The 16,704-nt window shown below is 43.6% G+C and overlaps 1 protein-coding gene and 2 long non-coding RNA genes across 4 annotated transcripts; 2 read left to right on the forward strand and 1 right to left on the reverse strand.

The window, feature by feature from the left end:
• Positions 1-381: 381 nt before the first annotated feature.
• On the reverse strand, positions 382-11,334 carry LOC142996415 (synaptotagmin-2-like). 2 transcript variants are annotated; one of them, XM_076147405.1, is made up of 9 exons: positions 11,226-11,334; positions 7,203-7,434; positions 6,918-7,078; positions 4,576-4,707; positions 3,892-4,059; positions 3,129-3,299; positions 2,707-2,824; positions 2,470-2,603; positions 382-2,363 (listed from the first exon to the last, which is right to left on the reverse strand). In XM_076147405.1, the coding sequence occupies exons 2-9, from the start codon at positions 7,408-7,410 to the stop codon at positions 2,148-2,150; spliced, it is 1,308 nt and encodes a 435-aa protein (XP_076003520.1). In that variant the 5' UTR covers positions 7,411-7,434; positions 11,226-11,334; the 3' UTR covers positions 382-2,147. The 2 variants fall into 2 exon arrangements, with proteins under 2 accessions (XP_076003520.1, XP_076003521.1); XM_076147406.1 differs by having other exon boundaries at positions 11,214-11,334.
• LOC142996417 (uncharacterized) lies at positions 2,294-3,302 on the forward strand. The gene is made up of 4 exons (XR_012961755.1): positions 2,294-2,412; positions 2,563-2,630; positions 2,710-2,762; positions 3,153-3,302. It is a non-coding gene; the product is annotated as an uncharacterized LOC142996417 (long non-coding RNA).
• On the forward strand, positions 3,983-5,077 carry LOC142996418 (uncharacterized). The gene is made up of 2 exons (XR_012961756.1): positions 3,983-4,281; positions 4,669-5,077. It is a non-coding gene; the product is annotated as an uncharacterized LOC142996418 (long non-coding RNA).
• Positions 11,335-16,704: the final 5,370 nt, after the last annotated feature.

Below are 16,704 nucleotides of genomic sequence, written 5' to 3' on the forward strand. Positions count from 1 at the left end.
GAAACACTTACGGTACACTGAGATAGAAAACCAAGGAGCCAGCAAATATTCTCCTCGTTGGTATATATATATACAAGTTAGTGTTCAATGACCAACACATACAACAACTACAAGCAGAAGTCAGCTGGAATTTACACAACGTGAAGCCCAAGCACACAGTAATACTGGGATTAGCACAGACAATACATACAAAGGATGACAGAAATATGACATTCATGCAGTATTTGGTAGTACATGAATTGATGTTACACAACAACCCTGCTTTAATTCCAGGCATGAAAGGAGCCCGTGAACCACACATGGATTAACCCCCGACATACATTCAGTCCCATTCAGCAGAAACACATACACTTTGCAGTCAGTGCATACTTTTTCACTCCATTTTATTATCAAAATGAGACAACACAAACACACATACACAATATAATTATGTTTCTCTTTAAAACATGCTTCTATTTACATGATCTTGTAAATACATGCTTTAGCCTATTAACAAATTTGCATGGTGCATAATGCTAACAATCAGAAGAGAGAGGGGGTTAATGTACTGCTGGACAAATGGACAAACTGGCACGCTGCTGCTGTTCAACCCCCTGTGGCGTCGTTTTCATATCAAGGGACAGCAGGCGATGGCGTTCGCACACCACACTAATACTGCAGGCCTTGGGTGAGGTCGTAACACAAGCATGTTGCAGTACTTTGGCTCCAGGTATACACAGCTTGTGGCTGATGGGTGAACAGTGAGCAATCCAAACAACATGAGACAGTGGGAGGCATGAAACATGCTCGGCTCTGCAGCTCCATTTGTTTCAAGCAAACGTACCTGGAGATGTGTTTTGTATTTTTATTTTTAATGGTCAACAATTCATAGCACTCGCCATGTAGAGATTATACAAACTTGCTTTTTGACTTTGAATTCTTATTTGATGTTAATTTGTTCTGCAGCTGCGTCTTTACTTTTCAAGTTCTGATCCGTTCTCTATAAAACATCTCGTCTTTGACTGAAACCCCCCTGGCTCTCCAAAAACTATCCTTTAAGCTCAAGTGTACTACACCGGCTAAACTATACAGACTGGAACACAGTATGTGATCAAAATAATGATGTCTACTGGAAAAACGCGTTTGATGGCACAATTTTTAAGAAGCAACAGCAAAGACACGACCGCTTTGATCATCATTGGTAAGCCTTCTAGCATCCTTACTTTGTCCACGGATAAGTAAGGAGTTACATCCAAGTGGTCAACACAGCTAAAGACAGGTTTAGATGGCACATTCACAGTGTCCCTGACTACTTTTGAATGATAGTCACTCATTAAAAAGTTCCCTCTCTAAAAAACAATTAACTCCGAGCCCACCGAGTTCACAAAGTGTCAAATCGGGAAAGGCACCCTTGTATTCCTGTCGTACATCGCGTCTGTCTGGAAACAGTAATGTGTGTTGAAACTAAATGCATAGATGTGCCTTTGTGGCAACACAAAACAAGCAACAAACATCTCACAACTATGTCATCCCTGCCATTGACTATGTATCTCCTCACCTATGAGCACAACAGAGTTGCTGATCAAATGATGACAATCGATTCTGCAGATTTCTCTTTAAAGCATATTGCAACATGGATCTCAGCATTAAGTGACCATGACCTCATTCATTCTAAAGTTAATCTTGTGCATTAATAGACTTAAAACAGACTCTATGCAGGAAATAGCCCGTACTTAAAAGCACACTTAATAGCGATATACAATATTGGGCATGGTTTATGCAGAGTGGTGGGGAGGTAATTAAGCATGCTCTATAAACTAAACAAAGCTTTATTTCCAGCATTGTCTTCATCGAGCCTTCCATTCAGTGTGAGCACCTTAGCGATCTGTCTCTGTTTTTTAAATGAATAGAAGACTCTTTTTTACACATTAACTCAATCCCACTCTTCTCACCATACACTAATGTGTGTGAAATGTGATGCTTAAAACAGTGGTTGACTCAACCATGAGAGAGCTGATATTCTAAGAGGTCTCTGTTTTTTTGCTGAGCAAGTTTGAAGTAGTTCTGACGGGAAGTCACGTGTAAGTCATGGGATTCATGCAGAGTGGGGGCTGGGCGGGCGGGGGCTGGATTTCTGAGTTAGTGCATTAGCTGGGAGGTGAAGCATGTTACTTCTTTGCAGCTAGGGACGCCAGCTGACCATCAATATCCTCCTCTGGCTGCAGTACATGCCACTGAGCAATGGGGCGGCGGGGATTAGTCAGCATATCGGACCAGTGCTTCAGACCTAAGCCAGTCGCCTTGCTGCCCACAAAGATCTTTCCGATGGCGTCGTTCTTACCAATCTTGTCATAATCGAACACTGTGACAGCCACCAAGATTTTCTAAGTGGGACACAACGGAGTTTGTTAACACATCACCTAATAATATCAGGTAAGGTTGTAAATACATGGACATATTGAGGTTATTCAGGTGTGCCTTGTACTGTACCTGCATCTGTTCCAGGGGGATTTCAAAGCTGAAGGATTCATTGTAGTATGGGTTGAGAGTGTTCTTCTTCACAGTAGTCTTCTTTTTCTTCAGACGCTTACCTCCCTGCAGGAGCTGGATCTTTACATATGGATCTGAAAAGAGCATCAATCAAATCAGCGGTAGATTCAAGCTTCAAGGTCTGGCAATGTAGATTCACTTTGCAATTTTATTTTTCAAGTGATGTCTTTTCTCTACCAGACAATCCACAGGCGTCCATCTTCTTCAGATTCTTTGCCTCCAGAATGCAGACGGTGAGTTTGCCAGCAGTGGGGACATAACGGAGGGAGATGCAGATGTCTCCAAGCTTCTCAGGCTGAATTCAAAAATAGAAAGTTAAAAGCATAGAGACTCATCAGAAAACTCCTGCAAAGTCTATAATGGCTCTATTCTGCATCTGTGAATGGTTATTGCCTGCTGCAGTGACATTAATGTCCTGGTGCCATTATTATATGTAGCTGTGACGCCTTTACAACATGGAGCTGAGACTGACTGTTGACAGCAGGACAGATTCCTATACATTTTATATTACAGCATGAAAAGGAAGTGATTCCCCTGATACAGTGAATCTCAAACTAATCTTGATTGGTGATCTCATTCAAGCATGATCTTCACATCACCTCCTCTTGATCTGCACTCTCCAGGTCCTTCCATTCCTCAATAGGTCGCCCAAGGTCAATGGACTTCATGGGCACCTTCACCTCGCCAATGACATCGTGTTTGGAAAATCGGTCGTAGTCGTAGACGGACATCACCAGTGTCTTCCCGCCCAATTCCTCATAGGGCACCTGCTGCATGAGATAATAAACTTTTTATAATTGATTGTAGTGTAAGATGGTCCGATCCCCACATGGTGAGTCATGTCAGCTGACGTTCAGATTTCCTTCTGGTTTCCTTTTATGTGCAACCACATGCAGGTCAGATTTGAGGATCAACATGATCTAAAGGTGTAAAACTCTGTCCGTGTGTTTCCAAACCAGTCGGACAAATCAACGAGTGAATACTGATATTAAGTTTCAAACGGTGATATTGATCAACTCCAACGACTCGAGCGACTCAATTATAACACGGCTATCAAACATGAAATGTGGCAACAATCTGGCTCCGGGTGAAAGCGGGAAGGTGTTTAGAATACGGTTTACTTTGCAGACGGGCAAAGCTTCCAGTCCGACCCGGAGCCATTCCTCAAGTCTCTGAGGGCCTTATTAGCCAGCAGCAAGTGAGAGCTGACAGGATATACCGGTACACACACAGCTGAAATAGAGAGTGTGTCAAGATGATTATTTGAGCAAATCATGGTAGATGTTAAATCATCTGATATGACATCTCAAGTACCCACGTCTCTTCCGCCTCGAGACATTTTTCATGACTCTATCAACTTACCTTGAACACAAACGTCTCATTGAAGACTGGGTTCAGCGTTTTCTTGTGGACTTTAGTGTCAAACTTCTTCTTCTTGTCAGGGTGGAGCGAGACTTTGACGTAAGGATCCGAGGTTCCACCTGAATCCATGGATATGAGGTCTGCTGCTTGAAGGATACCGACTGTGAGCTGCAGCAAGGGAACAGGAAGGTAGAGCAGTGACCAGAGAATAACATCGAATCAAGACACAACATTTATTGGATTATTTGTGTCAATGTCACTGCAGCAAAATTGAAGAGCGCAGCCACGTTATGTAACACTATCTGACAGCACAAACCTGTTACAGCAGGAGAAACGAGGAGCAGAGCTGCTGTTTGTCTCTCAATTGTCAGAAGTGATAACCAGATGCAGGTAAAACACTCCTTTGGTTCAATTTCCCATTAGTTTGATTTAGAACATCTAATCTCATTAATTATAGTGGCAGCCTCCATCTGCTGCTGATCACAATAATAGCCGTAGAATTTGCCACAGAATTATTCCCAATTTATTTATTACATGGGCTTTTGAGCCTCACTCCAGCAATCCTGTCATCATTAGACCCTGACTGTTGGAGGTTTGCTGGTAGTTCTCATCTGTGCAATATATCCAAACATCTCTCTTACAGTTCCTGGAGGAGAAATGTATTCATAAGCCACAGCCACAGACCTTTGTGTTCTCAAAGTCATACTCGATAGAATACTGCAGCTTCCCCAATTTCTCTTGTTCTTTCTCCTCTTCCTCTTTCTCCTCCTCTGTCAGTCCGGTCTCGCCTTCGTCGTCGTCGTCATCCTGGAGTTTCTGGTGTGACAGTAATGAAACAAAGACGGTGTTAAGTTCCACGGTCAGTCATCAGACTATAGGATTCCCCACAACAGCATGCCACAGACACTGGACCTCCGTGGCAGATACACGTTTCACTCACTGCTTACCTGTTTGGCACTTGATGGCATTTCAAGTTGGTTTATAATTATCAATGACATCTCAGACTTCTAACACATGACTACAAATGTTAGATTTATACTTCTGTCCGGTCTTCTTAGATTTTCGATCATTGGGCAATTCCTTTGACATGCTTGTGCAGTCCAGTGACAGAATCAGCCAGAGTCAGTGGAGTCATTGCATGCTAGTTCCACCAGGAGGGGTAATAAATGCAACTTTCTCCAATGAATGAATCAATCAAGGTTTTCTTTTTCCTCAGAGAGATGAATTTAACATCTCGGATTTTGACCGAATGAACAAGGAGTTAATGTTTCTGTAGAACCCCTAAAGGAACGAGCTCACAACAGCAGTGCCAATGCATATTCAAGTAAAGCCAAATCAGACATAAGATTCAGGCCAAGGCTGTCATATAATCTGATATTTATCAATCCAGGGTTTGTAATTTAGGATTGCCACCAACTCTTCTTACAGCATTCATGTGTTCAAGACAACATCCAACAGAATTCTTTCAAATGAGGGACCTGCATGCCCTTAACCTCTAAATTGATGTGCATTGTAAACTTTCCTCACCATTCTTCTAATGAATGGATCAGGATTAAAGGACACAGCCAGCTATTTGCTAGGATTTACCTAAGACCAATACAGTTAATGCCTTGTTGCCAAGATAACCTCGTCTCAATGCTGAGATGCTTAGATACTTTACATGTCTCCTCAAACTAACTCCTCCTTGAGTATCACGGGTACTTTGGTGCAATCAAAAGAACAGATTTCAAAGTATTTGGTCATTCATGCAGTTTTATCATCACCATTTCTCTCAAACAACCAACCATGCCCTTTATCACATGCATACATTAATAGGGTTAAAGGTGTCTTGCATATCATCTCTTAATCCAATACTTTCCATATTGGCGTGAGTTATATTTACATTGTCCCAGGAACAATGTGTTAGATGGTTAGACTCTCCTCTCTGGGGTTTATGGAGCACATCATAGCTTTCCATTGTCACATTCTCAAGCTGTCATAACAAAAAAGTTTGGGGGGAGGAAAAAAAGCCAAGGAAGCTACGACTTTCATTCCATGAAACCCCCCTCCGCCCGGGGGCCAGAGAGCGTCAGTGTGAGCTATCCACCTACCGTAGAGCAGGGTCCACCACAGTCAAGAAACACGAGGCACACACAAGACAGACACAAAGCGGAGAAGGAGGAGAGCAGAGAGAGGAAGAGATTCAACTCACAAGACACCAGGACCAAACACACTACTAAAGAAAGGCAGTCAGCAACACTACCACCACCACCACCACCACCACCACAATTATGATGAGAAATGACACACACTCTTTTTCGGTAGCACAGAACGACCCTGTCTCACTTCCAGTCAGGGGTAATAATTCAACCTAGAAAGATAATTGATTGTTTTAATTAGCTGTCATTGGAACACAGTGTAATCTATATGCTGATGTCGGCTGATTAAACTTCAAATGAATCATTGGCTTTTCTAACATTTCCCCTCTGATTTTTCTGCTTCCAAAAAAATCTCATAATACTTTGGTGGGCCTCGTTACCAAATCCATTATCGTTAAGACTGAAACAGAGCTTTTTTTGTGCAGCTGAGTACAACACCTCAAAGAGAACTTCTTTCCACTTCGCACGTCGTCATTATTCTTCGCCACCCCGTAACAATGTGTGTCATTTTTCACCACTGGCCACAATGGAAAACGTCACAGTTTTTTAACGACCACAACAACAACATCAAATCAATGGAGGGGAAGAGAGCTCTCCTTGTGTCCTCTACAGCCCGGGCTAAAAGAGCTGCTGGTAAGAGATTCATTTGGGTTAGCTGTGCACATCAGAAAAATGGATAATTGAGTAATAAATAACAACAGCCAGATCAACACCTTTCACATTATGGATGGGATATACATATACGTGTAGGTGTCTTCAGAATGTAGCATAATGGAAAAGAAGAGACACAATGTAAGTATAGGATCATCTGAGAACCCAGAATATGGTCTAACCCTGAATTTGAGTGTATAATGCTGTGAGTGTGTGAGCACCAAGGTGGAGTCATACCTCACCACCCTCCATGTTCTTCATGTTGAACCCATCCTTGCCCTTCTTCCCCTTCTTGTTCTTCTTCTTCTTGCAGCAGCATTTCTTGATTATGCAGAAGCAGCAGGTGAGGATAAGCAAAGCAGCCACCACAGCAATGGCAATCAGAGCCCAAGGTGGCACTGGCATGTTCAAAACAACACAGAGAGAAAAGTTACAATTTGGTATTTCGCACAACAAAACAGCAACAAATTGTCAAACAGCTTTCGAAAACTAGAGGGTAAAGCATCGTTATTTTTAACTTACGTGGGATTTTATCAATTTCGTTCAAGAATTTGCTCTTGATTTCTTCAAACATGTCGTTCTTGCTGATCTCCGTGTTGTTGTTGGAGCTGGGGATGTCCGCCACGGTGGAGAGGACAACTGGAGCCGGGGCCATGGTCCCACTGGTGGCGTCCGTAGGCTCCTCTTCCACCGTGGCCACCGTATTCTTCTTGAACAAGTTGAACTTCATTGTCAGAGACTAGGCACAGGGTCCCTGAGACACAAGAGGGGCGGGGGACAGAAGAGAATGAGAGAGAAAGCAAGGACAAACAACAGCACCCAAACAGGGAAACGTGTTTTTCAGAGAATTCAGTCCCCATTTTCAGCGTGGAATTATTCTAGAACCAAAGCAAGTTCTCTGGGAGCACAAGGGAAAACACATTCTAAAGGGAAGCCAGAAGAAACCTCGAGAAAAATCCCAAATCCTAATCCTCCAAGGTCAGGTGTGCAATAGTATTAATAGACGGGGAAGCACGGAATTACAAAGAAAGGAAAATGTGTTGTAGTAAAACCGAGATCCCAGAAACCGAGACGATCCAATCAATGAGGCAGAGAAGACAAAAGAACACAGCGGTCTGACTGACTGGTCTAAAGGAAAATGACCTCTCCAATGTGGGATTAGGTGATGAATTTAAACTGCGGTGCTTATTCTTCATATACTGCAGCTCCTCTGTAAGTTATTAAAGAAAAAAAAGATGATCCCATTTGCAGAAACAACCCTGTGCAGAGTGAAAGTCGTCAGGACCAAGAGTGACAAATGTTACGGAGTTATTAAAGAGAAATCAATTGTGCGAACAAGCACAGTTCCTCAGTGGAGACGATGGAGAATGGAGGATGTAAATGCCATGAAATTTCAGACTAGACGTGAGAATTAACTGTCACAGTGCAGAAAGAACACAGACGGAGGTGAAAGCTGTGAGTGATGGAGGAGTTCTACTGCCTAATGTAGTTACTTTATTTTGAAAGGAAATACATAAATACATATCAGTCTGTGCAAATTAAGAGGAGACCAAATGTATAGAAGGTGGATATGTTAGCCTGTTTCATGTGAAGGCGTCGGTCTAAGATGTTTTGTATTCCATCTAAAACAATATGTCATATACAATAAATAATAATGATAAATGTGTTTTTGTTTGTTTGTTTGTTTGTTTAAACGTATGCAATAACTCTTTCTACACACATCACAGAAACACAGCAAAGCTCACAGTTGTTTTTGACACCTTCACCATGACACTCCATGTGTTGAATCACAAAAAGGATCATTATAAATGAGAATACAGTTTAAAAACACACAATTTTTACATTTTGTTTCAACAAACGAACATGAATTTTTTACTACTGACTTACTTACTTTCAATATCTTTCCACAGGAGTCACGTTTCACCCTAGAAACAACACCTTTGTGCTCCCAATGCTCCTGTTCAAGTTGGACCAAGTTTGAGTAATATAGGTGAACGGATCGCTTTGTTAGATCGTGTTTGACTACATTGTGGTCATCATGTGAGAGTTTGTGCTGAATACTCTTCAGGAAGGCTAGAATTTGTTTTATAATTCACATTGTTATCCTTTATCTTAACTGGCTTATTCTGTGAACCCTCCATGAAATTTTAATGTCAGGAAAATGCAACTAATGTTAATGTGCCCGAACTTATAATAGAATATTTGACAAAGAAGCCAGAAGGAACACAAACAACATAAACTAGCATGAGGAAATGTTTCTCCATTTTGTGTCACGGCAGCTTTGGGGAAGTGGATTGATGCAGTGCAGACGGAAGAGTGTGTCATTGTTCCAGTTCTCCCTTACTGCTATGGGATGCCCCCTCCATATGGCACACACACACAAGGAGAGAGAGAGAGAGAGAGAGAGAGAGAGAGAGAGAGAGAGAGAGAGAGAGAGAGAGGGACTGGAACTAAGGCTCTCTGTCTCTTTATGTGTTTGTGCGTCTGTGTGTGTGTGTGTGTGTGTGTGTGTGTGTGTGTGTGTGTGTGTGTGTGTTTTTGTGTGTGTGTATTTGTGTGTATTTGTGTGTATTTGTGTGTGTGTGTGTGTGTGTGTTGCATCTTGGGATGATCCATATAAAGAATAAAAGATAGTTTTGCTTTTATTTTTGCGTTGATATTTAACATCTATATTTTGTTCAAATGCAGCCATACACACATCCTCCTTTACTATGACATCATGTTAGAGAACAGTACAGATGTTGCCACAGATAATTCCAAACATACCATAATTGTATTTCAAGTAGAGGAATATCATAAATTATAGAGGCGTCCATTCAAAGCCCAGTCATGAACCGAGCCTCCCTGCATCCCAGCCTGCACACACACACACACACACACACACACTGCATTCAGCCAACAGAATCTATTTACCTCCCCGGCCCCAGTGAGCATTATATTATTTATTCTCAGTCTGCTGGTTGCATCAGCGTGAGTGACACCAGCATGCTATTATCCTTGACTGAGTGAGGATGGAGGAGCTGGAGCTCTGAGCTGACCGGGCTTTGCTGCGTTTTCACCAAAAAAGGATGAAATGTCCATGCAGTCACCCTGGAGGCTCCAGCAGCACCGGCTCACCTTGGTTACTATATCACTATACAACACTACAAGATTTGGTGCAGAGGAACAATTCCTGTTTTACAAGCACACACAGCCGGCTGGAATAGGAATATAGGGAGCATAAATACTTTCAACTGAATCGTAGCAGGAATTACAGACAGAATCACAGTGTGGGAGCTTTTACACGTGTGTGTCTGCAGCACTACCGCTCATAAATGTTTAGAGCTTTCATCCCCTTAAAGCACGAGCGAGAGTGAAATGATCCGCCTCGGTTTAAAGAGCGTTTCCTACCAAAGGACTCGTATACAATGACATCATGCTGAAAGATGTAGTTGAGTGATGCGTTGTCGTTATTTTATGATCTAATGGAGTTTAACCCTGTGAGGGGAAACATGACCGCACTGTGATTGATGGTTCAGTTAGCGTCGCTGACTTTATAACACTGTAGTGGACTTCAACCAGCAAAAGCCGTATTTCACTGTATGTCACTGTCCCCATCTGGAGAACATCTTCATCACCTGACTTCATCTTCATCCATCGACTCACGGGTCACAAATCAATACACACTGTGTCCCCAACATGTGTATCTCATCATGCCATTCACATATGGGCCCATGTGCTGTGTGTGTGTGTGTGTGTGTGTGTGGTGGGGGGGAGGGGGGGCAGAAGATCATTGTTGCTAAGCAATCCTGATAGTGTCTATAGTGCCCAGCTGGCCAGCCAATCAAATTACCAATTGGCTGAAGACCAGCCTCACGTCATTCGCAGGAGCAGTTGGCATAGAAATATGAAGGTGCACCCTGCTGCCTTTCAGACGATGAAGATGATGAAGATGATTAAAGTTTCAGCTGGAAGAAAAATCCCTCCCAAAGACGAAGCAGCAGACGCCTCACTTCTTCACTTGGTCATCTTACAAACGCACAATCATCACCGTTCATCATGTGAGTCACACAGTTTAAGGGAAAAACCTGATGCAGTGAATTTGAGCTGTGCCTCCTTTACTTCCGCATCAGGGAGAACTTCAACAGCAGTCTGTCGTCATTTAATGGGAAGTGAAACTTTCTTTCTTTCTATCTTTTTTTCCTTCTTTCTTTCTTTCTTTCTTGCTTTCCTTCTTTCTTCCTTTCTTTCTTCCAGGCTTCTGCTCCATTAGCACTCAGCCCTTATCTGCCTTTGTTTTCTGCAGCTCATCACTGGCCAGCAGCTCTTAGCCACAGCCATGCTGTGTAACATCTGTACCATAGTGATGCACACACATGTGTGTGTGGTGAATACAGCACTAACAACACAACGCTGCATGAGAACCATTCACTTGTGACTCATTTGGAAAATACATTCCACCTCAGATTCACTCAAACTGCCTCATTCATGTACAGTATATGTTGATTCTCTTCATATCACATAACTACACACTGTCATTTTCAACAAACTCACAATCAAACTCACTGCTCAGATGTCGTGTCTCCTCTGTAAGATGGCCCATCCACTGTTTGGGCTCTACTTCCTCACAGCTGTGGCAACATCGTCTGATCTCTCCCATAAGCAGAGACTGCAGTCTCCTCTCACTTCTCTCCACTGCAGCACTACACTCTCCCCCCCTCCCCCCCCCCTCCTCATCCAACGCACACCATCTCCCCCATTTTTCCACTCTTCTATCACACACACACCTCCCTACCTCCCTAAGTCCACGCTCCCTCGCCGTCTCTCCCTCACATATACACACATGCACGTAGCCCCTCTCTCTCTCTCTCTCTCTCTCTCTCTCTCTCTCTCTCTCTCTCTCTCTCTCTCTCCCTCTCCCTCTCCCCCTCTGCCCCTCTCTAGCCAGCCTCATTTGCGATGCTGCTCACACAGCCGAATGCAGCATGTCAGTCTTTGGTCTAGCTTTGGAGGGCAGTTGTAATAGATCAATATGCAAATGCGTCGGGGTTGTTTGAGGAGCAGTGATTGAAGCTCCTATTATGTACAGTAAAGTCAGAGCTGGAGGAGAGCGAGGTGGAGATGGCTGAGAAGGAGGAAGAGGAGGAGGAGGAGGAGAAGGAGGACCTACACACCTACACACTGGTGATGGGGCCACTTCCAAGTTGATGCTTCAAATGTGCTAGAACTTATTCCTGCTGTATAATCAGTGTGTGAGAACATCCTCTCCGGTCAAATCCATTTAGAATGAACAACATAGGAGCAAAGACTGATCAGGTTAAAGTGTCAGCTTCCCTGGTGTCCCTTAGGAGACCTGCTGCCATGACGGGAGAAGATGAGGTGATTCCAGAGGATCTGCGCCACTAAATCCAGCAGCATCGTGCCATCAAGCAACGTTCTCTCATCGGCTTCTGTTTACATTTCTAACTGCTTCTAAACGGTGGAAACTGAACATTAAAATGACCGAGACATCTACATCTACATATGTTACATACATGTTAAACTCAATCCTCCCTGTGTGTGTAACATACGGCAGCAGAATCAATTCACCTCATGTCATTACTTGTGTACATATTTGTCCCTATTGCATTCCAGCATTCCATTTCCTTTCCCCTGCTTTCTCTCCAAGCCTTCCCCATCCTCTCTGTCCTTGGGGAAATACCTTGGTGTGTGTGCTCAGCTAGCAGCTGTCAGGATCCACAGTGGGGCTGAGCTCCCTTTGCTTTATCATGTAATAACCTCCTTCAGCCAGAGGGGGCAGAAGTCCAGACATATGCTGCCTGCATCATTTTCAATTAAGGATCAATCTTCAAATTTCCAAATCCTGTCAAGTCAAACTCCTCCCACCTCCCGATCCTGGTTAACAGGAGGAGATGGAAGGTTCTGCTTCTGCTTTCTGGAGGTTAAAGCAGGTAATGGTAAACTATTCCACGCAGGCTCAGGCTCCTGGATTAGTGTGTGGCTCTTCTCTTGGTATTCCCGGTGTTCGGGGCTGATAGTTTTATTAAAAGCCGAGCAGCTGCAGAGCAGGCGGGGAGAATGGCTGGGTTGCAATTAGGTGTAGTGGGATTTGAAGCTGGTGTAGTGAGAGGACAGCCTCCCTCCATGCTCACTGATCCATCCTGCTGCCTGAGTGAAATGACGCTGCAGTGTCCCCACAGTCACCGCCACATGGAACCATCTGGAGCGCCACCTCCTTTACTTTTCACTCAAGCTGGATTTCATTTTGCCTCCTAAAAAGCTACACAGTCCAAAACCTGTGCTTTAGAAAGAAACATTGATTATTGTAGGTGCTTGCAGAAATGTGTGACTGAGAGCTTTCTAGGCTCACAGTGATGCTTCTCCATGGCAACCAACTAGTAGATCAGGTGAAGTCACACTAGAGCAGAATTATTTCACAGCTCAATTCATGATCCATGTGAAATAAACTGACAAGCTTCGACAAAAGAGATCAAAAGCAGCCAAACCAAAGTGCAGAGCCACGGAATATCAACTCATATCCAATCTAATAATAATGAAACTTGGTTATCCAATGTGTTCGTCCCAAATACATGTAACTATTCTACCCAAGTGTCAGAATGCCTTTGTCCACATATCTGATTCTTCTGTTATGAATGAAAATGAATCCAACTCAATGCAAAACTAAAAAACAGACAAACTCACTGAGAATTATTCTGATTCTGCTGCTCAACCCCAAAAACCTCAAATCACCAAAAGAGAAACAAAAAAACTCCAAAACCTGATTGTTTGCCACACGCACAAACACACAGCATTGATATTGTTTTCCCCCTGAATGATCATTTTTGTTTGCCTTCATGTGGATGTGATTTGGCTGAACCAACCAGGCGACAGAGGCAGATTCCTACTCTTGACTCAGCAGCAAAGTTTAGTGCAAGGTCACGGTGCAGCTGCAGCCCCACCTGAGACCGTGAGGGTCCAAACACCGGCCTTTGATTGGTCCACTCAGATCCCCCAGTGCTTTGTGGGATACATCATTTCCTCTAAACATCTGTGAAGCTCTCCTCAGCCTCTTCTCCACAAACGGTAAGAGCCTCACACACACACACACACACCACCCAGGAGGTAATGAGCGAACGCACACGGCGGCAGGTTCTTCAGTCGTGCAGAGAGTCGGTCAAACGTTATTTGCCTCCTCTGTGAGAACGGGCGAGGATGTGGAAAAGACTGCACCCTCTCAGCTCCTGCAGGGATGCTGCAATGCAGGGGTTTAACTGAGAAATATGAAGCTGGAAACGCAGATGGCACTTTGTCTAACAATCAACTCCTCACATTCTGCCTTCCATTCCTCAACTGTGTCTTTCCTCCCTGTCCTTATTTATGCTTCTTCCTTTCTAGTCTCCCACCTTTTTTCTCTCTCCAAAGGCTCTCAAAACACACGCACACACACACACACACACACGCACGCACCCACACACACGCGCACTGCTGAGGCCAGTCATTACTGCAGTGTGGACAATAAATGGAACGCACCATATGCTCATAATGTTCATAGTTGGCACTGGGCTTTGACTTTCTTGCAGGTTGTACTCGGTGTGTGGTGTGTGTGTGTGTGTGTGCGTGTGTTTTTCTAGGTGGGTTGTGGGTTTATATGGGATTTGGCTCTAGCTGTTGCATGGTCGGGAGAGTCGAGCTAGAATTGCTTACATTGATCTACCGAAAGGATCGTGTTCGTATGTCATTTTAAAAAGAAACTGTTGCGATTGTTATGTAATTTGAGTCGCCAACACGCCCCCGAACACAGCAGCGGCTATTTCTGTCCCTGAACACATTCGAGTGAAATGGAAAGACGTGCAATTGACTGTGTTTATAAGGGAAACTGTCATTTAGGATCAATACAGCGTTTAAAACCGTCGTCTTCAATATCACTCATGTAACTCAAATGCACAGATGACTAAACCTGTCTGTCTGTCTGTCTGGCTGGCTGTCTGTGTGTCTGTCTCTGTCTGTCTGCTGCGGCTGTATTAGAGGATATTTTCCAGCTTCCATATTGAAAAGTGTGTAAACATTTCTCATCACAGGGGTAAAACTAACAAAAGCAATCAACTGCACAATCTCTTCCTTCCAAATTTCCCCTGTGACTTCTTTTCCATACTCTCTTCTCCTTCAATGTGCAGTTGCAGCCCTTTGTCGATGGAAAGATTCACCAGAAAGTAGCTTTGAGCTTTAAACTGATGTTTGTCTAGATTAAAGAAAGACAAATGCAGTTTTTTTTGTCCATGCCCATATGAAGCAATAGTTCCCTGGCTCTGGATCAATCACCCTGCTGCTCTGCTCTCTCCCCTCTGAAGCTTGGGCCAGTTTAACCTTTGCTTCTCGCTCATTTGAACTCTTTCCTTTCATTTTGAGCGTGTGTGTGTAAAGGGCCAGATGCATCACACACACAGCAGTCAGGATGATGAGCTGAGGCACCGTGACAGAGCGGCTGTGTGTTAATGGAAGCCACTCCAGTAACGATTCATCAATTCCTTCTGCGCCACATTTCATCTTTTACTTTCTGCTCTTTGCCACCGAGAAAGAATTTCTTCACTTTTTTTCTAATGAAGCTGCGTGCATTTGTTTTCATAACCGTCTCATCCTGTATTGACCGGTGCTTAGGTGAGGTGGATGCATTTGCCAGCGAAGCCTTTCTGTTGACCTAATGCTTGAAGCGTCAGGCCCAGAGGCAAAACACCAACGCCGTGTACAATAAGCACATGTGTCACACTTGGCATCTTCCATTTTCTGCTCCAGCAAATCTCTCCACGTCTGTCAAGGCATTTGGTAGCAAGACAGGAGAAAACAAAAGGGTCTCATTAAATAAGGCCTCACTCAGCAAACCTTCACAAATAGCCCTGCACTCTGCATTCACACACCTCAGGGCAAACACACACACACACACACACACAGCAGCTTCTGCTCAGGTACAACACGATTTGGGTTATGTGTTATTTTATGTTCTATATGTTTGACTCTTTGCACCTCTCGTTAGTATTTCAGCATTGAAATTGTTATGAATCGTGTCAAACCAGGGCTCAGGTTGACCAGTAGCCATCTCGTGTCAGCAGAGGGCGCTAGAGTACAGATGACATCAGTGAACCATCAGTTTCAAGTGTTACTGTTGAAAAACATTAACAAGGAGTGATACAAGGGCAGAGATACCAGCTGTGACAGGGAAAAGGTCAGAATTAGAGAGTGTGTGTGTGTGTGTGTGTGTGTGAGAGAGAGAGAGAGAGAGAGAGAGAGAGAGAGAGAGAGAGAGAGAGAGAGTACCTACATACAAACACCAACAAGAGAACAGTGTAACGATTGTGGCTTCAAATGTTAATTTAATTTATCTCTGTTAATTTCATTTATCTCTGAAACACACAAATCTGATCTGATGAGAAGTATTCATCTATGTTTGCACTCAGGCTGCAGGCAGATCTGGACATTGAAGCTGCTACAGACACAAAGGTCAGCAGGTCAGAGCAGAGGAACGGCCACAGTCAAAGATTTTGATTACATTTGGAGCACATCCTTCAGAATGAATGCTTCTTATTCACACATGCAGAGGAATGTGTGAGAGTGTGGCGGAGCACAGCAGGGCAGGTTTACGGGCCTCATTTACATCCTGGGCCCTCTTTGTTTACCCTGTTGAGTGAAATCAAAAGCAGTTTCTCAGGTGTTTGGTTGATCCATATCTCTGTCCTCAAGTTGCCCTCTAATGGATCCTGAGTCCTGTTTTACGCTGAAGTATCTGTGTGATGACGAGTGATGAGTCTGCATCTAAATCAAATCAAATATCCTCCTGGCCTCAGCACCATTTTGTTACATTTGCTGCTGTAGTTGGAACACTGGATGAATTAAACCTGTGTGTGTGTGTGTGTGTGTGTGTGTGTGTGTGTGTGTGTGTGTGTGTGTGTGTGTGTGTGTGTGTGTGTGTGTGTGTGTGTGTGTCAGCAGTGACTGAAATAGTTCTGTGTGGAATAAAAATGTTGCATGCGATGATGAATGAAGAAATATTTTT

This window comes from Genypterus blacodes, unplaced genomic scaffold (assembly GCF_046128005.1).
Source record: "Genypterus blacodes isolate CSIRO-AG114 ecotype Tasmania unplaced genomic scaffold, CSIRO-AGI_Gbla_v1 ptg000037l_1, whole genome shotgun sequence".
NCBI classification, from domain to species: Eukaryota; Metazoa; Chordata; class Actinopteri; order Ophidiiformes; family Ophidiidae; genus Genypterus; species Genypterus blacodes.